The sequence below is a fragment of the Drosophila kikkawai genome, chromosome 3R (assembly GCF_030179895.1).
Source record: "Drosophila kikkawai strain 14028-0561.14 chromosome 3R, DkikHiC1v2, whole genome shotgun sequence".
Taxonomy (NCBI): domain Eukaryota; kingdom Metazoa; phylum Arthropoda; class Insecta; order Diptera; family Drosophilidae; genus Drosophila; species Drosophila kikkawai.
The window spans coordinates 7,783,678-7,805,049 of NC_091731.1; the positions used below are offsets into that span (position 1 = coordinate 7,783,678).

The 21,372-nt window shown below is 42.4% G+C and overlaps 5 protein-coding genes across 5 annotated transcripts; 3 read left to right on the forward strand and 2 right to left on the reverse strand.

Moving 5' to 3' along the window:
• Positions 1 to 1,638: 1,638 nt before the first annotated feature.
• LOC121502069 (uncharacterized) lies at positions 1,639 to 4,573 on the forward strand. The gene is made up of 3 exons (XM_070286224.1): positions 1,639 to 3,660; positions 3,808 to 4,498; positions 4,545 to 4,573. The coding sequence occupies exons 1-3, from the start codon at positions 1,639 to 1,641 to the stop codon at positions 4,571 to 4,573; spliced, it is 2,742 nt and encodes a 913-aa protein (XP_070142325.1).
• A 71-nt stretch (positions 4,574 to 4,644) lies between these two features.
• Positions 4,645 to 7,054, forward strand: LOC138928980 (uncharacterized). The gene is made up of 2 exons (XM_070287371.1): positions 4,645 to 5,341; positions 5,390 to 7,054. Exons 1-2 carry the CDS (start codon positions 4,672 to 4,674, stop codon positions 6,880 to 6,882), a joined length of 2,163 nt encoding a protein of 720 aa, XP_070143472.1. The 5' UTR covers positions 4,645 to 4,671; the 3' UTR covers positions 6,883 to 7,054.
• A 1,024-nt stretch (positions 7,055 to 8,078) lies between these two features.
• Positions 8,079 to 14,623, forward strand: aux (cyclin-G-associated kinase). Its single transcript, XM_017178904.3, has 9 exons — positions 8,079 to 8,588; positions 9,026 to 9,256; positions 9,317 to 9,456; positions 9,520 to 10,482; positions 11,847 to 12,256; positions 12,315 to 12,688; positions 12,742 to 13,688; positions 13,747 to 13,908; positions 13,965 to 14,623. Exons 1-9 carry the CDS (start codon positions 8,393 to 8,395, stop codon positions 14,073 to 14,075), a joined length of 3,534 nt encoding a protein of 1,177 aa, XP_017034393.1. The 5' UTR covers positions 8,079 to 8,392; the 3' UTR covers positions 14,076 to 14,623.
• DhpD (guanine deaminase) lies at positions 14,564 to 16,520 on the reverse strand. Its single transcript, XM_017178905.3, has 5 exons — positions 16,268 to 16,520; positions 15,947 to 16,207; positions 15,586 to 15,740; positions 15,248 to 15,521; positions 14,564 to 15,191 (listed from the first exon to the last, which is right to left on the reverse strand). The coding sequence occupies exons 1-5, from the start codon at positions 16,364 to 16,366 to the stop codon at positions 14,637 to 14,639; spliced, it is 1,344 nt and encodes a 447-aa protein (XP_017034394.1). The 5' UTR covers positions 16,367 to 16,520; the 3' UTR covers positions 14,564 to 14,636.
• Positions 16,521 to 19,575: 3,055 nt separating this feature from the next.
• Positions 19,576 to 21,050, reverse strand: LOC108083223 (pre-mRNA-splicing factor RBM22). The gene is made up of 2 exons (XM_017178935.2): positions 21,032 to 21,050; positions 19,576 to 20,977 (listed from the first exon to the last, which is right to left on the reverse strand). Exon 2 carries the CDS (start codon positions 20,922 to 20,924, stop codon positions 19,674 to 19,676), a length of 1,251 nt encoding a protein of 416 aa, XP_017034424.1. The 5' UTR covers positions 20,925 to 20,977; positions 21,032 to 21,050; the 3' UTR covers positions 19,576 to 19,673.
• Between the last annotated feature and the right edge of the window lie 322 nt (positions 21,051 to 21,372).

The following is a 21,372-nucleotide window of genomic DNA, read 5'->3' on the forward strand; positions in this document are numbered from 1 at the left end:
CGATAAATTTTTAGAAAAAAAATTATAACTTTGCTGTTTTACAACATTTTTGCACCATTTTTCAAACATTGCCATTTTATATTGTTTCTGAATTTTGGTAAAAATTTTATGAAAATCGGACGACTATATGATATAGCTGCCATAGGAACGATCGGGAAATTAATAGGAAAAAAATTATAGCTTCGTTGTTTTTCAACCAATTTTTATCTACTCAAAGATATATGCTTTTTTTATTATTCTAGAATTTTGGTATAAATTTCATAAAAATCGGGCCATATAGCTGCCATAGAAGCGATCGGTTTATGTATAAAATATGTAAAGCTGGGAATGTAAAACTGCAACTGTCAAACTGTAAACATAATAAGTATAGGTAAAATGTAATGAAACTCTGTTTTCTTGTTTTCTTGTTTTGTTCTTGGGGCTAATAAAGGGCTTCTTCCTCGCAACTCGTCCGAAGTAATCAAATTTATGTAAAGTATTACGCACAGTATTGAGACACACATCTTTACCAGTTCGGTTTTGTAAAGAAATATTAAGTTCTTTAGCAGTTTTGAAGGGATCTTGTTTAATTTCTTTTAAAACCGACCGCTCTTCTCGGTCATTTAAGATTCTGTTTTGGCTTTCCCTGCTTTTATTGGCAAATCTAAATTCATCACGGAACCTCTTAATAATGTCGTGGACGGTAGATTTGCTTTTCCCAACTAATTCTGAGATTTCTCTTACTGTTTTTCCTTTAAAATTTAGCTTAACATCCAACTGTCGAAGTTCCATAGAGGATTACTTTCCATTTGGAGCCATTTTACACTTTTTAATAGCAAAATTATGTTTTTTGCTCCCAATCTCTATTATTAACCAAACGCAATGCAAAAAACACAAAGCTTGCAGCGAATTCCAGGTAAAATATCGATTTTTTGTGTTCATCTTGGGATTGTCCGATTATACGTTGAGCGTCAAATAATGGAATATTTATGTTTTAGTTCATAAATTAAGAGTTTTCCTGGAAATGTTATTTTTTTGTATATTATTGAATAACAAGAATGTTAATCTTGAATAAAAACAGAAGGAACCGATCCATTTCGTACGTTTTTGATAGTTTTTGAGCACATTTATAAAAAGTCACTGTATTTCATTGATCTATCTATCTCTATCTACTCTGAGATATGAGTTTTTGTTATTGTTACCGCCATAAAATAGATACCGAATCTTTAGCTGGGCGATAAAAGGTGTGACCATTGAGTTTCTAAGAATTGAAGGTATTTTTCCTGGAAATGTATCTGGCCACTTGAGAAAGCACCGGCCTGGGATAAAATACAAAGTTTTTTAAAGCTGCGCATTTTTTTGTAAAACTTAATGAAATAAATAAAGTGACTGCTATATAAATTTGTCGAACATCTAATAACTCTACGCCAATCATCCGTGCTCTCAACATTTCTTTAAAAAACTTTATAAACGCTAAAACTTAGCCGCAATTACAAGTGACGCCAACCAATTGTGAAATTCATTTTGAGACGCCCGCATACATACATATAAGCCAACATACATACCATATACGTGTATAAGGGCTAGGTAGATACATATGTATAGGAACTCGATGAAATAGATCACGCCAGGTACACACAGTAAAACGAACTACTGAAAATGGCTCCGGAAAGAGATATAACGCTATGCAAATCTTGCAATAAGAGCCGCCTAACAAATGGTGTCCAAAATTGGGTGCAGTGCGACGCTTGCAAGGAATGGTACCACTTCGCATGCGCTGGAGTAGACGACTCTATTGCACGTGTACGATGGACGTGCAACTTGTGCATACATGTCGACGGCTCTTCCTCAACATCGACGCGCGCCGCTATACAGCCAAACGAATCGGAAAACGCCGCACCAAACAAAGATGCCGCCATATTGTTAATGGAACCCAATTCGAATAAGCCGGCGGAGACATCATTTACTCAAACTTCAAACAACTTAATGATGGCGATGCTGGAAGAAACGCGTGAATCTGAAAGAAAATATATCGAGCAGAAATACGCAATACTGGCACAGCAGCAGGGGATGCAGGAAAGGCCCATCCAATTATTTGGACCAACTTCATCTCAACTAGCAGCAAGGCAAATTCTACCAGCGGACCTGCCGACTTTCAATGGCAACCCAGCAGACTGGCCAATCTTCATAAGCATGTACGAGAACAGCAGCTCGGTAGCCGGATTTTCGGACGCAGAAAATATGCTTCGGCTCCAGAAGTCTCTCAAAGGAAAGGCTTATGAATTGGTACGAGATAAGCTGTTACTGCCGGCACTGGTCCCAGAGGTAATCAACACCCTAAAAACCTTCTTTGGGCGACCGGAGCAGATCCTTGACCGTCTGATCGATAAAATTCGTAAAATAACTGTACACAAAGACAAACTAGAGTCCCTTATAGACTTTGCAATGGCGGTCCGCAACGCGTGCGCCACGATGGAGGCTTGCAACCTGTACGCACATCTTGACAACCCAATGCTTCTGCGTGAACTTGTTGACAAGTTGCCCACTCAACATAAATTAAGTTGGGCCTTGCATCCGCGCAGTCCTTCCATCCCTGTTGTTAAGTCATTTAGCGACTGGATATATCATCTAGCAGAAGCCGCCTCCACAGTCATGCCTGGACAAAACTCATGGAGCGTGAACACTCATACACAAGCATTTGCCGGAGAAAAGCACCAAGCAATGAGTGACTCCGAAGACGATCAGCAACAAGACGCCAAACCAAACCCCGCATGCGTCATGTGCAACTCTACCGAACATTACGCCGCCCAATGCGAGAAGTTTCTAAAATTGACAGTTCCGGAGAGACAGCGTAGAATCAGCGATGCCAAAGCTTGCTACAGATGCCTGAAGACTCACCGACGTAAATGCTTCTCCAAACGTGATTGCGGTGTTGATAATTGCCAATCGAAGCACCACCCTCTTCTCCATAGAGACGCACCTAGGCCCGAACTCGTCAGTGCTCATCATAAGGAAGCAGACTTCGAAGAACAATACTTTCGAATTTTGCCAGTGACTCTGTATGGAAACGGAGTAAGGATCAACACGTATGCGTTCCTGGATGAGGGCTCATCTGTGACATTAATCGACGAAGGAATTCTAAAACACCTCAAAGTTTGCACATCACCCGAACCACTCTGTTTGCAGTGGACCAGCAACACCACCCGTACAGAGGAAACGTCTTTCAAGGCCCGAATTCAAATATCGGAGATGGGGAGTGGAAGAAAATTGTGGCTTAACAACGTACACTCAGTCAAGCACCTCGCGCTACCAAAGCAAACTGTCGATGTAAATAAACTCGTCGGCAGATATAATCACTTACACGGATTGCCAATAAAATCATATTATAATGCTGAACCGATGCTACTAATTGGCGCTAACAACTGGACCTTGGCTGTTCCTCGCAAAATTCGTGAGGGAAGACGCAACGAGCCCATCGCCTCAAAGTGTACTCTCGGATGGAGTATTCAAGGCACAAGCAACGCCAACAGAAATTATTCCTTCCATCACTGCGTTTGCAACTGGAACGACATCGAAAAGGCAGTAAGAGAAAGCTTCAACGCAGATCCTATCGCACCGCGAGAGCTCTTCTCCAAAGACGACGAAAAGGCTAAAGGAATTCTGGAGGAAACATGCAAGAAAGTAAACGGTAGATATCAAATTGGCTTGCTCTGGCGAGACAAGAATTTAATTCTCCCAGAGAGCTACTCAACCGCACTTAAACGCCTCGAATGCCTAAGACAGAAAATTAACAAAAATCCAGAACTATTTGACCAAATTCAAAATCAGATTGACAACTTAGTCGTAAAAAACTACGCGATCGAACTGCAACCCGCAGATATAGCTGAGGACACAAACCGTGTATGGTACCTCCCTATATTTATCGCACTAAATCCAAACAAGCCAAATAAAATAAGACTAGTTTGGGACGCAGCTGCAAAGAGCCACGGCAAATCCCTCAATGACTTTATGCTAAATGGACCGGATTATTTAAACTCGCTAACCGAAGTCCTAATGGCATTCAGAGTGGGCCGTATAGGCGTGTGCGCGGACATCGCTGAGATGTTCCACCAAATTATCATCCAGCAGAGCGACATGCATGTTCAACGATTTTTGTGGCTTCATAAGAATAATAAAACTCCACGTATATTCGTCATGCGTGCAATGACATTTGGTATCTGCTGCGCGCCCTGCATTGCTCATTATGTACGTGACAAAAACGCGCAGGAGTTCAAAGATCAGTGTCCCCGAGCTTTCGAGTCTATAACAGAGGCTCATTATGTGGACGATCTCATAGACAGCTACACCGACGACTCTGAGGCGATCGCAGTAACCACAAAAGTCCGTGACATCCATGCTGAGGGAGGCTTCACTATTAGAAATTGGATCTCAAACTCTACCGCCATCCTAAAGCATTTTGGAGAGCGCCAAATAGACGAGCAGAACCCCAAAGAGCTTGGAGACCCCGAGAAGGTTCTCGGTATGTATTGGGAACCCTCGAACGACGTTTTTAAGTATACTTTCAGATTTGCGAGACTTAAAAGAGACGTACTAAACGGAGAAACTGTACCAACAAAACGTGAAGCCCTACAGGTTCTGATGTCCATTTTCGATCCTTTGGGCCTGCTATCATGTTACACAATCGGTCTTAAAATGCTACTGCAGAAAGTATGGCGTGCAGGCATAGACTGGGACGAGGAATTACCCGACACTTTACTCGGATCATGGCGACAATGGAAAACTGTCCTTCTTCAAGCTGCTAAATTGGAATTTCCTCGCTTCTACTCAACTCTGCTACCGAATGCTGACCAGATTGATTTGCACACATTTGTAGATGCGAGCGAGTACGCCTACGCAGCAGTTGCGTATCTTCGTATCAAGCAGGGAGACGATATCGACACAGTCCTAGTAGCAGCTAAATGTAAGGTTGCCCCGCTAAAGCCAGTTTCAATACCACGCATGGAACTCCTGGCAGCAGTAATGGGAGTGAACTTAGCCAAAAAAGTTATTAATATTAGAAGGCTCAACATTAACTCAAGCACATACTGGTCAGACTCAAAAACAGTACTGCAGTGGCTGGATATGGACCCTCGAAAATTTCAAGCCTTTGTCATGCATAGAGTTGGGGAGATAATAGATCACACAAGTCGAGCTCAATGGCGCTGGATTCCGACCAAGGAAAATGTTGCAGACTCAGCCACAAAGTTTATCAAATCTCCTAACGCTAATCGCTGGTTAAAAGGTCCCCAGTTCCTAGCCAAGCCAGAAAACGAATGGCCAGAACAAGACATTACTCTCGAAAGTGGCGAACCGACGGAGCTACGTAAGCATGTCTTCATTATAAACCAACTAAAGCATTTTGATTTTGCAGAGGAATACTTTTCTGACTGGAGACGCCTGTATAGAGCCGTGGCAACCTTTATGCTATACATTAAAAGAATACGCGCTAAATGTCTTGGAAATCCACTGCCAAAAACTTTAGACCCCGAAATCATAAGCAAAGCGAAGTCGTGGATATATAAACAGGCACAATCTAGGACATACTATGCCGAAATCACTGCTCTCAAAAATAACACGGCCGTGAACAAATCAAGTCCTTTGATTGCTCTGAATGTCTACTTGGATGAGGAAGGCGTGCTACGTGTTCAGGGAAGAAAATATAACATAAATCCTGACGATGCTGTCGTTCTGCCAAAGAGGTCTCGAATTGCATCTTTGATCACGAAAGATTTCCATGAAAAATCACATCACATAATGCACGAATCGACAATAAATATCATAAGAAACGACTTCTACATACCTCGTCTACGAGTGCTGTATAAAACAGTTCGGAAGGCCTGTCAAAAATGCAAAATCGCCACATCCAGGCCCGAAGTACCTCAAATGGCTGCAATACCAGCCGCACGACTAGCCTCCTTCGAGAGACCCTTTACATACACAGGAGTTGACTACTTTGGTCCCATACTAGTTAACGTCGGCAGACACAAGGAAAAACGATGGGGAGTCCTCTTTACATGCCTGACACTGAGAGCCGTACATATAGAAGTGGCCTATAAACTTGATGTAAGCTCGTGTATAATGTGTCTTCGAAATTTCATGACACGTCGCGGGACTCCAAAAGAAATCTTCTCCGACAACGGAACCAACTTTAAAGCAACTGAGAAGATGGTGAAAGAAGAACTCAAAAAGATTGACTTTGACGAAATCACTATAAAGTATGAGGCGATTAAATGGCACTTCAACCCACCAGCGGCACCGCATATGGGAGGTGCTTGGGAGCGACTCGTCAGATCAGTTAAGACTGTTTTGAAATCAATCTGCCCAACTAGTAACTTCAATGACGAGACCCTTCGAACAGCTCTTATGGAAGCAGAAAACGTCATCAATTCTAGACCACTAACCTTTGTCTCTTTAGATTCAGGCGACGACGAAGCGCTCACCCCAAATCATTTACTTCTGGGATCGACGAGCGGCTATAAGCGCATGGCAGACGACAACACCGATCTAAGGCTGCGTTGGCAACAGACTCAACTATTCGCGGACAAGTTCTGGAGCCGCTGGGTGAAGGAATTCACCCCAGACTTGACCAGACGTAGCAAGTGGTTCACCAAACGTCCCCCAATAGCTATCGGCGACATTGTTATAGTAGTCGACGATCAACTTCCAAGGAACATGTGGCCCAAAGGACGCATCACTGAAGTAGTGACGGCCAAAGATGGCCAAGTTCGACGAGCTACAATTTGGACTCCGAAAGGAATCATGGTCCGCCCAGTGGCCAAGATTGCTATCCTAGACGTCGGCCTAAAAGACGGTGAAGATCCGAAGGACGTTCACGGGGGGGGGAATGTTACCGCCATAAAATAGATACCGAATCTTTAGCTGGGCGATAAAAGGTGTGACCATTGAGTTTCTAAGAATTGAAGGTATTTTTCCTGGAAATGTATCTGGCCACTTGAGAAAGCACCGGCCTGGGATAAAATACAAAGTTTTTTAAAGCTGCGCATTTTTTTGTAAAACTTAATGAAATAAATAAAGTGACTGCTATATAAATTTGTCGAACATCTAATAACTCTACGCCAATCATCCGTGCTCTCAACAGTTATTATTTCACAATTTTGGTTTAAATTTTATGAAAATCGGACAACTATATCATATAGCTGCCATACAAGCGATCGGTAAATATAGAGAAAATATAAAGCTGGGAATGTAAAACTGTAACTGTCAAACTGTAAACATAATAAGTATATTGTTGGGAAATACCAGATAGTGATGGTATAAATTGCGATTAATTTGAAACGATATATACAAGTATTTAAGTGTGGCATCGTATGGCTAAAAATACATTTACACACTAAATGTATTTATGTTTTAAAAATGGTTAAATAATAAATAATAATTTTTGTTTGAAAATGAACTATTTACACAATAGCTATTTTAAAATTTTGCCTGTTATTTACATATGAAGAAAATAACTTCATAGATCCAGAGTAAATTTTCAGCACTGCACAACGTTTGTACGCATATAGCAATTTATCGATTTCGGCAACTGAAAACAGCTGTTCCCATACAATCTGCCTATATAATATTTTCAGTCATTTAGCGACCCCGAGCATGGTATAATTATATAAGGTAGTCCCGCGAGTCCAAATCGATCGGGTATAGGGGCTTACTTTGACAGCATACATTATACATTATTTTCTTGTACTCGTCAGACTGTTCCTGATTTTCCGATATTTTCCAACCGGCTTAAGAAACTAACAAGAAACATTAAACAGATCTATCAATTTTTGGGGCTATGCATTATATAGTCATCTTGCTCGCACTAGTGTAAAAACTATGGAACTTTCAAATCTTTAAAGCAATCTCAAATTAATGCGGTAGTATCATTAGTACTTTCATTAATGCGGCAGTTTTATAATACTATTAGCAGTTCCAGTCTTGCGACTGAGATTTGGTTGAAAATTTATTGCTGACTTTTTTGTGTCATTCCTTTTACGTCTGAAAATATCGGCTAACTATCGTAATACATCGCCGATACTGTCATTAATTCAGTCGTCAAGGGAATACCCAGAGCATAAATAAGATTATATATAAGGACATAAATTGCTTTCGAACTGGGTTTTATTTAAAACTTTTACACAAACTATTGGTATGACTGTAGTATATTCAAAAAATTCAGACGGTATAAAATGTATATTCCTTGGAGTCAGACGGTATATTTTATCGTTATCGAAGTACGTGGTCACACTAGTCTCAGCGCAGCTGAAATGTACAAGTTGTGTTAAAAAGCATCAAAAAATTCAAAACAGAGCAGTTCCTGGCAATTTGTACGGCACCACATTCTGTTTGCATCAGCGTTGGCCCCACTAGCAGAATGGGCGAGTTCTTTAAATCGCTCAATCTCAATTATTTCTCCTCAAGTGAGGGCAGCCCAGCTGCCAACGGGTCAGCAGGCGGTGGGGCAGGAGGAGGAGGAGGAGCCATCGGTGGCAGGCTGGACAACGACTACGTGGGACAGAGCCTGGAAGTTGGTGGTCATAAGCTCCGCACCAAGTGTGTCATCGCCGAAGGTAAACTGCTTGGTTAAAATCATGGGAATGCAGGTTCTCGGGCAGGCCAGCAGCGATTATAGCAAAAATCAATGGAAAAACAAATCAACATTTCTTGGAAAGAACGCATTCTGCGTTTTTTTTTTTAATTCATTGCCCAAGATGATGGGCAAGTGGGATAAAATGTGGGTTTTCTTTTTGTCACTGCAAATGGTTGTCACTTCCCTAACCACTACTTGCTTACATTTTCATGAGTCATGTGATCGCATTTTCTACTGGCACGTCCTTTTCTAAGAGTGACTGAAGCTGAATCAAAAAGACCATTTTGGGAAGACTGGTTAACTCCCCTCATTTGTTTGGACCCTCAGCGAAACACTCCACTGTGCTATGAATACTCATTAAAGCAGCCCCTTATCAGCGCCGCGTTATCAATTTCCTCTCCTTCTTCCATCCACCAGGCGGATACGCCTTTGTGTACGTTGCCCAAGATGTGCAAACTGGCACTGAGTACGCCCTCAAGCGTCTGATCGGCGCTGACCAGCAGGCTTGCAACGCCATCATTAATGAGATCGGAATACACAAGCAGCTTTCGGGCCACGGGAACATTGTTACTTTTGTGGGGTCCAGCTACACCGCCCCGTCGCCACAGCAGGGTGCCCAGTACCTCCTTCTTACGGAACTGTGTAAAGGTAAGCCGCAGGAAAGGGTAGCTGAAAATGTTTTAAAGTACATTTGAGCTACATTTATAGGCGGCTCCCTGATAGACTGCTTCAGTGCTGAAAACCCAGCCTTTGATCCGCCTTTGGTATTGAGAATATTCTACCAAATGGCGCGAGCTGTGGCCTACTTGCACGCTCAAGCTCCACCGATCGCCCATAGAGACATAAAGGTTCGTATTTCATCCACTTATTACCGGCGTAGTAAACCAAACTAATCCTTCTGATCGTTGTAGATTGAGAACTTCCTTATTGGAAACGATAATCAGATCAAATTATGTGACTTCGGCTCTGCTACCAAGGAGGTGCTCGCGCCGACATTCGAGTGGAGCGCGCATCAGCGGAACATGCTGGAGGACCAACTGAACACTGTAACGACGCCCATGTACAGGGCTCCGGAAATGCTAGACACCTGGTCGAACAACCCAATAGGCCCCAAAACTGACGTCTGGGCTCTGGGCTGCATCCTTTACTATCTCTGCTACCGCAGGCATCCTTTCGAAGATGGTGGGAAACTCCGCATCATTAACGCCAATTACATTATTCCACCTGACGCACGATATCAGTGCTTTCGCGAAATCATCACGGGTTGTTTTAAAGTGAATCCCGCCGATCGTTTGGACATTGCAATGGTGCTTGAGCGGCTCGCATCTATCGCTGAAACAAATAATTGGTCCCTTAAAGGAACTCTGAACTTAAAAGGCATTCCCATCGAGTCGTCTCCAGCTGAGAGTCCCGTTCGAAAGGCCGCCGTACAATCAGAATTTTATCCTGAGGCCTTCGCTGCCGCGCCCCAAATAGCGCCTACCTCTAGTTCAACGCCATCCTCCAGCAACGGACACGGTAGTTTACTGTCTTCTCTGCGTGGTGGTGCAGGAACGCTGTTTAAGAACATAAAAGACACTTCCACCAAAGTAATGCAAACTGTGCAACAATCGATCGCCCGCAATGATCTTGACATCAGCTACATTACCTCACGGATCCTGGTGATGCCATGCCCGTCCGACGGCTTTGAGTCCGCCTACAAGACCAACAACATTGACGACGTCCGCCTGTCTTTAGAGGGTCGCTTTTCCCCACAGAAGATAAGCATTTACAACTTTGGCCAGCGCTCAGTGCCACGATTGCCACCACCCGTGCGTACAGTTGAAGCGGGCTATGTGTTTGGTTGCCCGCAGGCTCACGCGCCAAATCTACAGGTATGAGAACAAGATTTTGGCCTTAAATAAATATTTATTATTAAGTCGTTACTTAAGTTTCATCATTATGAATTGTGTTCAGTATACTAAAAAACAGGGATCATACTTAGCTATGATTTTAGAAAACCATAGACCCAAACCTCGTCTGAAGAGTGCAAAGAAAACACAAAATATCATTCCGAAGTACTTTTTCAGACTACAAAATTGTGGCCAGTTCTTCAAAATTGCAGGTCCATTCTAAATACATATTAGCCAAATGTATAGTTAATAAGTAGGAATGCTACAGTGGGTGAGATCGACTGAGAGATACCATGGGTACCGGGTACCAGGCTGAATGAGGTTTCTCCGACCACAGGGAGAAAATGTTCCCCTTTCAGCTATTTTACAATGTCCGCCTTTCCGCGTAAACATTATCTCAGCTTTTAAGAACGATTCTTGACATAGTCTTATTTCTGTTCTCATTATATATTAAATACGTATTCTACATCATATAGATAGCTCTAACATATATAAAATATTCTGTTTCATATGCCAAATATAAAATATAAAAATTCTTTTAAAGTTAATTTTAATTTTAAAATGTTCAGCCCATTGCTTACTAAAACAACAGGGATGAGCTTTAGAACCTTTGTATTATGAACATTTTATTTTGATTTAAAATATTTTGTTACAGTGTTAAAAAAAATATATTAGAATTTTGGTCATAAAATCTTGAAAATCTGGTAACGAAAGTAGCGCAAGCATATTTTGGTCTTCTTTTAAGATTTTTGGTCTTTATTGAAGAATTGTTGTATCCTAACGCCAGATTCAAAAGTGTCATAAAATAAACCGAAACATACTTGATTTAATTTCTACTTTGGTTAAACAAAAACATTTTTTTTATTCCAATTCTAACGAGACCGGCCTTAGTTAATACTAAATATTCAATAAAAGACATTACTAAATCAAACATTATTCAATTAAAGATTGTTGTGAACGAATTAATATATAATTATAGAGCTACAAATGATTATTAACTCATTTAAATTAGTATATAGATCATCTTAAAAGCTACTTACATTTCTTGATCTCCGGCCGAGAATTCACAGCCGACCGCTTACCAACTGGTCCACTGAGGCAGATCAAACACTAACGTCAGGAACGTAAATACATACAATTCCAAGGAAAAAAGAAAAGACAAGATAAAAATAGAGTTTGAAATTTAACGAATGCATAAAATCTTAAAACATTATTTTTTTAACAAATTTAAGTTTCGGGGGCGGGTCTACCATTTGCCCATATGGCAATTCAAATTTACGCGTTCTGTTATAATAAGATCAAAGGAGGAGCTTATTGCAATCATATTATCCTGCTTTTTTCGTTAGGGCCTGTTTACCGTGTCAGCGGACATGTACAACTTCCTCACTGCCGACGCAAAATCGGTAGTCATCATCCAGACTGGAGACTCGGGTGGGTGCACTGCCGCCACTGTTGTAAGTGCACTGCTGATGTATGCAGACTTGCTTCAAGAGCCAGAAGACGCTGTTCAGGTTTTCGCCGTCAAGCGCCACACCATAAATATGCGGCCCTCCGAATTCCGTTACCTGTACTACTTCGGCGATATATTGCGACCCACTCCGCTCCTGCCGCACTACAAGAACACTAATCTGGTAGCACTAAGCTGTCAACCTGTGCCCAGGATGACAAAGGCTCGCGATGGCTGTCGTACCTACCTGGAGGTGTACTGTAATGAGAAGATGTTGCTCAGCACATTGCAAGACTACGAAAACTTGCGGTAATATCGGAACAAATTGTGTTTTATCTCTTTTTACCATGCCAACCGAACCTTGCAGCTTACACCAGGCCGGCCAGGGAAAACTAGTGCTACCTATTAACCTGACTGTGTGCGGGGACGTGACAATAGTATTATACCACGCCCGTAAGGGAATGGTCCGTCCACAGGGCCTGAAGATCTGTCAGTTCCAAATAAACACTGGATTTATTCCCGAGCCGGAAACGTTGATCACCTTCAACAGCAATGATCTCGACGACTTGCCGGATCCGGAGCAGGTGCCGTCCAACTTTTGTGTGTCGCTCTCGTTGGCCGTAACAGATTTGGAATCGCCTCCCAGCCACAAGCCACCATGGGTGCCAGCCAAGTCCAAGAGGTCGCCGAGCAATCTTTTTAGCTCGGACCTGGAATTCGCCGAAATGCTTGATAACTTCGGTAAGTGCCTCTTGGGTAGCCTCTGGACAACTTACTAATTGGTCTTTTTCCAGTAACAAAGCCAAGTACACGAACATCGCCCCCTCCTCCCATAAGGAAACCTGAGGGCGCCAGTTCTCTGCTCGTTTTGCCCGATGTCACAGAGACCTCCCATGATCCTCCGATGGCTACTCCCGAGCCCTCCCCACCCATTGATCTGCTCAATCTCAATCAGCAGCCCAGCGATGCACCAGCAGCGAACCCCCTAGGAAGCGCTATGCCCAGCACTGATGCCAGCTTTGACTTGTTAGGGGCCTTTGGCGACGATAACTCCACCGGTATAGGCTCGGCATCAATTCCAGATGTCCTTCCGGCAGCGCCCTTGCTGCCGCAGCATCAAGCAAAAATCAACTCTGACCTGTTTGACCTCTTCGGATCGGCAGATCACAGCGCTGCCACCAGCCTTAAGCCCACTCCTGGAGCACCTCTTCCACCATACGGGGGATCCTTGCCAAGTTTTGTACCGCAGCCAATGACCAGAAATGAATCTTCACCGATTCAACCACCCACGGCACCCGCCGATCCCTTTGCTGACATTGCGAATCTGGCCTCCGGACTTAACATAAACTTCCCCCGCAACACGCTAAGTGGAAAGTCCCAGCCTAGCAGTAGCCCCCAACAGACGCTGCATCCAAGTCCGACACACAGACCCTCCCATTCCACAACCCCGCTGCAGCAGCAAGCACAAGGTGCATTTATCAAAACCCCTCCACAACCACCGCAGGCGCAACCTGGCCAAGGCCGTCCAGACTACAGTAGGGCTCACTTCGATTCGCCGAAGCCTGCGCAGCCAGCGGGCTTCAGCGGAAACAAGAGCACCGACATATTCGCAGACATTCTAGGGCAACAAGGCTACTCTTTTGGCAGTAAAATGAACCAAGGTCCGCGGTCCATTAACGAAATGCGCAAGGAGGAGTTAGTCAAAGACATGGATCCAAAGAAAGTGCTCATTATGGAATGGGTAAGAAGTGCTAGTGCTCTGAAAAATGCATTGTCATTAAAATCTTTGCATTTTGCAGACCGACGGCAAAAAGAACAACATCCGGGCGCTTCTCTGCTCTATGCACACGGTGCTGTGGGATAATGCCAAGTGGCAGCGTTGTGAGATGTCCACCATGGTAACCCCAGCTGAGGTGAAGAAAGCTTATCGTCGTGCCTGCCTCGCCGTTCACCCAGACAAGGTTTGTGCAATGTCAAAGCTATTCGGTAATCGGTTTAACGTACTCCCTTCTCATAGCATAATGGAACCGAAAACGAGGAGATCGCCAAACTTATTTTCATGGAACTAAACAATGCCTGGACAGATTTCGAAAACGATGCCACGCAGCAAAACATGTTCAATGCGTAAAACGCGTCCCACTTCTATATTATAAATTATGGCAATTAGTTGTAATTACCAACTACTCGTAGTTAAAACTACTGTTATTCGAAAACCCAAGCCTTTGAAGTTAGAGTAATGGATTATGCCACTAAAGGAGTACACAGTTCGACCCTTTGAAATTCCGAGAATCCTAAGGACAACATACTTAATTTTGTACCTTCAAAGCCTATTTTATTTTTAGCACAAAATTGAAAGAGAAGATAGATCGCAATCCCCTCAGACATTCACAAATGTGTCACTGATCTGGGCTGATCGTGCAGTGTGACGACGCATCGCATAGGTTTACTATCTCACCTTCACTTATAGCCAATATGTGATTAGCTACATGTTAACTGAAACTATAGTTAAAAGTAAAATACAAGTTTATGTACGCAACTGTTCCGACTATACAGTGTAAAACATGTACTGTACATAATAGTATATAAATATCGGTTATTTATAAAAACGAAACTCCGTTAAAGTATTACCGATGGTCTTTATGTATAGAAATAAATTCTTTATATATGCCGCTGTTAGTGCCCCGTCTTCTTATTGTTCCTTCTTAGCGCGCTTGCCTGCCACGAAGACTTCCAGAATATTGCGATCGCTTCCAGTGTAGATGAACTTCTCCAATAGCTCGTCAACGTTCAATGGCCGCGCTGGCCTATCAACGACGCTTACATCAATCAGCAAGGCATCGAACTCCTTGCCCACGACAAAGTTTCCAGTCAGGTGGTCAAGAGAGAGCGCCTTGGCACCTCCCAAAGTCGCCAGGTAAAGAGCCTGCTTGTACTTTAGCTGAACGTAGGTGGGATCGGGAGTTTTAGCCTCCCCGGAACCGCGAATATTTTGCTTCTTGAAAAAGTCCAGGTGCTTTGAAACATCCAACGAACGCAGCAAGGCGTCCTGAATCGATACCGAGTTTCCACCCGACACGTCGGTGCCAAGGCCGACGGTCACGCCAGCATTAATCAGCCGCTGGACATCACAGAGACCCGAGCTCAGCATCGTGTTTGAAGCGGGACAATGTGCCACAGAGGTGCCACGAGTTTTCAGAAGTTCAACCTCATCATCCTCCAGATGCACGCCATGTGCCATCACCGTCTACAAGAAAATGAGACAACTAAGCGGGAAGCTTTGAAGGACAATGAAAGGCTCACCTTGTTGGTTAGCAATCCAGCTTCGTCATAGGCCCCAGCATAACTTGTCTTGAAGATGTCCTTTACGACCTCAATCTCGGCCAGATTCTCACTGATGTGGCTTTGTATATGAAGGTCGAATCGCTTCGCAATGTCGCCCAGCTCTTTAAGGAGTTCCTTGCTGCAACTGAGGGCGAACCTGGGCGTGATCGTGGGCAACACAAGCGGACTACCCAGCTTTTTTATCTCTTCCACAAAACTTATTGTCGCGCAGATTGAATGCTCCGTCTCCTCCCTAGCAAAACGACAAGTTGGACTTACTCCATTTTGGAGACATATTCGTCACCCTCAATACTCACACGTAGTAGTCGGGACTGTTGCAATTGGAACAGACCTTGCCGATTAGAGCCCGTTGGCCTTGACGAACTGCCTCCCTCGCCAATATCAGCGTCGATTCCAGATTGTTTGTTGCAAAATAGGAAGCCAGAGTGGTTCCACTGCGTAGCGTTGCTGACTAGGAGTATTACAATATCATCAATAAAAGTTCTGGATGGTCGACCGCAGTTTTGATTGCTCGGAAGACGATCACGGCGAGCGACGTGATGTGTACGTTCATATGTATATATGCACATACACATACATATGTGCATTTATATAGGCAGCTAAATTGATAAGAAATACGGGCCCCCTCCTAATTTCCGATTTCGGCTTAGTACTTACGACAACGTTCTCGTAGACCTGCTGGGCGTATTTCTGGTCGGAGAACTTTGCCTCCAGCGGGAATGTGTACGTGTTGAGCCAGTCCAGAAGTGGCATGTCGAGTCCCAGGCCGATTTGCGCATATTGGGGTGCATGTATATGACAGTCCACAAATCCTGGCATCAGAAACTGATAGTCGGAAAGGGTCACCTCGGTCAGATCCGTCTTCTTGCCCGGGTTTCTGGAAATCCACTCCTGATAGTCTTTACCAACACCAATGATCTGCGGGAAATATACATAAGTACTAGTCAATAATTTTCATATAGCTTTTCACGTGCGTACCTTTCCGCTGCTGTCCACCGCAAGGAACCCATTTTCGAAGGACTCGAACTCTCCAAAAGACTTTGTGTGAACAATCGTACCAAGGTAGGCAGTTGTCATGGCTGGAAAAGGTTCTACTTATCTGATCGTTTTCGGGCAGACTGGGATGATAATGAAGCTGCTCAACAAGTATTTAAATAGTCGCCAAGACACCCGCGTATCACTGGGAATGGCGAACATTTTTTAGTCAACGTACAAGATGACACTTTCTAGAAAATACACCGAAAATGTTGCTGTATGAATCATTAATTATAATTATATTTAGTCAAGTTTAACATTTTTATTGTTAAATAAAATGTATATATTTCCAACAACAAAACTAATTTATAAACATTTTGTTATTTATCATAGATGTGAAGAAGCATCGATTATAGCCGACATCGATGTTTTTTAGACGTTAACAAATAATCATCGATAAGCCGCCAAAGATGTTTTCAAAACATTCCACATTTCTTTTACTATTTGCTCTACAATGAAAATAAAACAATATTGCCATTGGATCATTATGAATCGATGGAACACATTTTAACATACAGATTCGAACACATTCGAAATTCTTTTGGTTGTAATTTCTATAGTTGTTGACCAATTTACCTGAAATAGTTTTTTTCAGGGTTTGCATTTACTACTCCATAGCAGCAAATCTCATAAAAATATTGCTATGCTTGCTACAGCTCTCACTTTGACGAGAGCCATAGCAGAAGAACGGCAAAGTCTGCTCGTAGTTTTGTCGTTTAAAAACTATAGCTCTCGTCAAAGTGAGATCGGTAGCAATAGCAAATCGAAATACTACGGGAGTAGCGTAGGTTTTCAAACGCTGGTTTATATTGCGTAGGTTGGTTCATGAAACAAGGATGAACCCAAATGAGTAGAAACATGTAAATTGTCACACGTTTTATTTACGTCAGAAGTATTTACACAGGGCAAATAATTAATGATTCTTGGAAAATTCTTTAATGATTGCTATGGTTTCCTTTTTCTGAATTTTAAAGAAGATTTCGGCTGCCTAATTAAAAAAAAAAAAGATTAAAATTCTGAACATTATCGAATTATTTGCTAAAGTTCGAAATAAACTCGTGAAAAAGGTTACGTTAATCCGGACGGCCCTCGTAGGCCACACATAGGCCAATATGGCCCAAAGCTATCCGGTGAAATTCCTAGATGGACCTAGAGACCAATTATGCTGGTTTCGAGATCCTTGAAGATCAAGGTGTTTTTCGCAAAGGCAAGGAGTTCGCTTGGCTTCCTCCTGGACTCATCTTTTAGCGATGCCAGATATAGAGATATACATACATACTATACGCTCATATCCCAAAAATGAAAACCGAAATTCTGAAATAATAAAAACTGAAGTATGTTGACAAACATCGAAGGTGTAATATTTTTTGTACAAATTTGTGGACCATTTCTATGGCAGCTATAAGATAAAGTAGTCCGATCCGGCCCGTTTCGTTCCGTATATATGTAGCAGTGAGAGTATTCAGAAGACTATATGCAAAGTTTCATTCGGATAGCTTTAAATCAGAGGGACTAGTTTGCGTAAAAGCGGTCATTTTAATTTTATGAAAATCGAACGACTATTGGAACGATCGGGAAAAATAATAGAAAATATAACTTCGTTGTTTTTCAACGTATTTTTCATCTACTTTGAGATATGAGCTTTTGGTATTATTTCAGAATTTTTGTATAAATTTTATAAAAATCTGACAACTATATCATATAGCTGCCATAGAAGCGATCGGTAAATGTAGAGAAAATTTAAAGCTAGGAATGTAAAACTGTAACTGTCAAACTGTAAACATGATAAGTATACAGGTAAAATGTTATGTTGTGTGTGTTTTCAGCATTTTATTTATGCTTTGTATAAATATACAACTTTTAAATATTGTGTTAGTACTAGCCTTTATTCGAGGCTGACCCGATGGGATCGGCGAAGGAGTACATATGCAGGTATGGCCACTGATTCCGCCATGTTCTTTCCTGCACTGGACTGGGCTCATAGAGCCCATATCCAATAATTCAAGTTCCTTGTGAAGATACTCCAGATTCCAGCTGGGAGCTGTCCAAGGGACAGGCTGTAAACGTTGACGTCTTCAGTTTAAATGGAGCCGGTTGTCAGCAATTTTTGACCGCATTTAATTGCTCTTATGAAATGCCCAAGAAAGTTTTAAGAAATAAATCAAATTCAATATAATAAATCTTTTAGCATCTGCAAGAGTTTTGCCTTCTCCGATCAGTTCTTAAAGCTTCATTTAAGGAAAAAACTCGAAATATTGAATAAATTAGGGGCTAAAGAGAGGATAAAAAATCGAAGTAGAAAAAAGGTAAGGTGAATCATTCAAAAAACAAGAAAGGAAAAACACCGAAATTGGTGTACCCTTGCAGTTTTCAATTGGATCATTAAGAATTGATCCAAAACTAACAGGTGATACATAAACGATATACATAAGTATATGCACATATACATAGTACATAATTATTTGATTTTGATTAAATATCAAAAAAAATTTTTTTAATCGTTTAAAAAACAATATTTGAGCTTTAAAAAATGTAATCTTATTTAAATTATAAATATTCTGAACAAAAGTAAAGTAATATCAACTTTATTTATATTTACCAATAAAAATATTTACAGTTTTTTCTCTGCATCTACCGACTATTCCCATGGTAACTAGTAGTCGTCAGATTTTCATAAAATTAAAACCGAAATTCTTAAGTAATATAAAATGGTATTGCCTCGGAGTAAATGAAAGTATTTTGAAAAGCAGAAGAGTTATTTATATATAGTTATATAGTTCCGATTTTCCAAATGAATCAAAATTTAAATGTCTCAGGGTAGATAAAAATGTGTTGAAAAAACAGCGAATTTATATTTTTTCTTTACCAATATTCCGATTGTTCTTATGATATAGTCGTCCGATCCGTCCCGTTCCACCGTATCCAGCAGTGAGAATAGTCAGTAAACTATCTGTAGTTTCACTCAGATAACTCCAAAACGGAGGGACTAGTTTACGTTTAGACGGGCATGGCTAGATCAACTCGGCTGTTGATGCCGATCAAGACTATATACTGACTGATATTATAATACCCTGTGATTTATATAAGATTGGTAATATTTTAGCCAAGTTTTTAGTGGGTGGTTTAAATTTTACCCAGTTACCCGCTGTAGTGAACGATGGTTTGGAATTGAAGGATAACTATATACTCTTGCAACTATTTATTCAAAATTATTTTCGCGCAACATTCCCTAACCATTTAATATACAATCATTTAATAGTAGTTTTGTCACAAAGATATATGCGAACATTTATTGATGTTTGATTGGTATTTATAAAAAATATTTTCGCACAGTTAAGAAGAACCTAATCTATTTCTTCACAGCCCCCATTCGGCTGGCGTCCTGGCTCGGATAGGGTATTTGACCAGGTGGCGGTGGAATCGAGTCTAGACTCACACCGGAGGTAGACGTGACTGTAGAGTTAGCGTTGCTGTAGGGTGCAGCGTAGGTGGGCTGGCCGTACATTTGGTATGCCGATGCCGGAACCAAGTTCGATGGTAGCTGGTGAAGTTTCATGCCGGCTGGCATGACGTTAATTTGCTCCTGGCGCAAATTAAAGTAATCGTTCGGCTTGGCGCTGGGTGGCGGAATGCCGGTCACATCGAAGCGTCTGTCTGTCTTAGCCGCTGTACCCTGTTTCGCCTGGGAATGCGCCCACTTAATGCTCACCTTGCGGCCGTGAATGACCAGCTTGTTAAAGGTGCGCTCAGCGGCCAGTTCTGCAGCGCCGCGTTTAGTGTACTGTACGAAAGCACACTGCTGGCGGGGCACTAGCGCAATGGAACGGATCTCTCCGAATTGGTAAAACTGGTCCCGTAGCTCCGGCTCCGTAATCTCCTCGGGAAGATTGCCAACATACAGTGTGGTGATATTGCGGTCCTCTGGAGGCTCAAGGGTAGGAAGAGAAGCCGCTCGCTTCATGATCTTCTCGGCCACTGGGTCATTGCGGCCATAGTAGCGGTCCTTGATATTCTGCTCACACAGAGGATCGTCGGGTTCGTTTGGCTTGTCATGGCGGTAGGGGCACTCCTCCCCGCGTTTGCACTCCCCCTTGACCCAGAAAGAGCAAATGTGCGGCCTGTTCCGCTTGTAGTAAGGAGCTGTACGTGCCAGCTTGGACAGCATTTCGTTTGCAGCCAGGGAGCGCCCGACTGCTCCGGCTGCCTCAGTGCCATCGCCATCCTGCAGCTGGGCGTCAATGTTCTGTATGTAGTACTCCTTGTTAACGTCACTTTGTGGCATGTTGTCTGCCACCTTCAGGGCCGCGTCGCGAACCTGGATGGGCAGGCCGTACTCAAGGTCCAAAAGACAAGTCTGGCAAACATTCTTAAGGCGCGCACATGTCTGGCAAATCTCAGTCTTTTTAAAGCGCATCCGTGCTCCTGGGCACCACCGAAATATTGTAAATGGGCGCGTGCAGATCTTACATTCCTTGCCAAATCGCTCCTTTATCATACGCACGTACGGATTGTCGCCAAGACAAGTCTGACATAGGATTGGAAACTCGGCATCCTCCCAATTCTGCCGATTGTAGGTGTTCGTGGTCTTGGACATAGACATGGCGATGCCTTTTATTTACTTTAAAAAGACTAAATTCCAAACTGTTTTTTTTTCTGCTGTCAATGGCGTTGATTAGAGATGGAAGAACAGCTGCTTTTTTCGATTACCTTCTGCGTGTAACTATCGATATTTTTCGCTCCAAAGGCCACGTTTCTACTTGAAACATTTTTAATTTCTGCATTCGTGCAAAATTATAGGATTTACACTCCCGGGCGAAACATTTTAGAGTTTAGCCACAGTTCTGCTAATTAAATTGCTCAACAAAAAACAATTTCTGGAATAATGTAATGTAATAAATGCCGAGATCACAAGATTGATCGTTTATATACTAGATAATTTACCATAGTGAAATTGACAGGAGTTTTGGGGCGCAGTTAGGAAAGTACGTCAGGGCCGGGAAAATAAGGAAGCCGTAGGGCATTAATTATACAATGGGATAGTTTCAGAG

Excerpts from the sequence above, each read along its gene's own strand:
- aux (XM_017178904.3), top strand. The coding sequence starts at position 8,393 with ATGGGCGAGTTCTTTAAATCGCTCAATCTCAATTATTTCTCCTCAAGT. Across the intron at positions 9,257-9,316 it reads TCTTACGGAACTGTGTAAAG|GCGGCTCCCTGATAGACTGC; the intron begins GTAAGCCGCAGG and ends CTACATTTATAG. Across the intron at positions 13,689-13,746 it reads AAGTGCTCATTATGGAATGG|ACCGACGGCAAAAAGAACAA; the intron begins GTAAGAAGTGCT and ends TGCATTTTGCAG.
- LOC138928980 (XM_070287371.1), top strand. The coding sequence starts at position 4,672 with ATGCTACTGCAGAAAGTATGGCGTGCAGGCATAGACTGGGACGAGGAA. Across the intron at positions 5,342-5,389 it reads TGGCGAACCGACGGAGCTAC|AGGAATACTTTTCTGACTGG; the intron begins GTAAGCATGTCT and ends TTGATTTTGCAG.
- LOC108083223 (XM_017178935.2), bottom strand. The coding sequence starts at position 20,924 with ATGTCTATGTCCAAGACCACGAACACCTACAATCGGCAGAATTGGGAG.
- DhpD (XM_017178905.3), bottom strand. The coding sequence starts at position 16,366 with ATGACAACTGCCTACCTTGGTACGATTGTTCACACAAAGTCTTTTGGA. Across the intron at positions 15,522-15,585 it reads AACAGTCCCGACTACTACGT|GGAGGAGACGGAGCATTCAA; the intron begins GTGAGTATTGAG and ends TCGTTTTGCTAG. Across the intron at positions 15,192-15,247 it reads CTGGATTGCTAACCAACAAG|ACGGTGATGGCACATGGCGT; the intron begins GTGAGCCTTTCA and ends ATTTTCTTGTAG.
- LOC121502069 (XM_070286224.1), top strand. The coding sequence starts at position 1,639 with ATGGCTCCGGAAAGAGATATAACGCTATGCAAATCTTGCAATAAGAGC. Across the intron at positions 3,661-3,807 it reads TGGAGGAAACATGCAAGAAA|ATTGACAACTTAGTCGTAAA; the intron begins GTAAACGGTAGA and ends ATTCAAAATCAG. Across the intron at positions 4,499-4,544 it reads AGACCCCGAGAAGGTTCTCG|ATTTGCGAGACTTAAAAGAG; the intron begins GTATGTATTGGG and ends GTATACTTTCAG.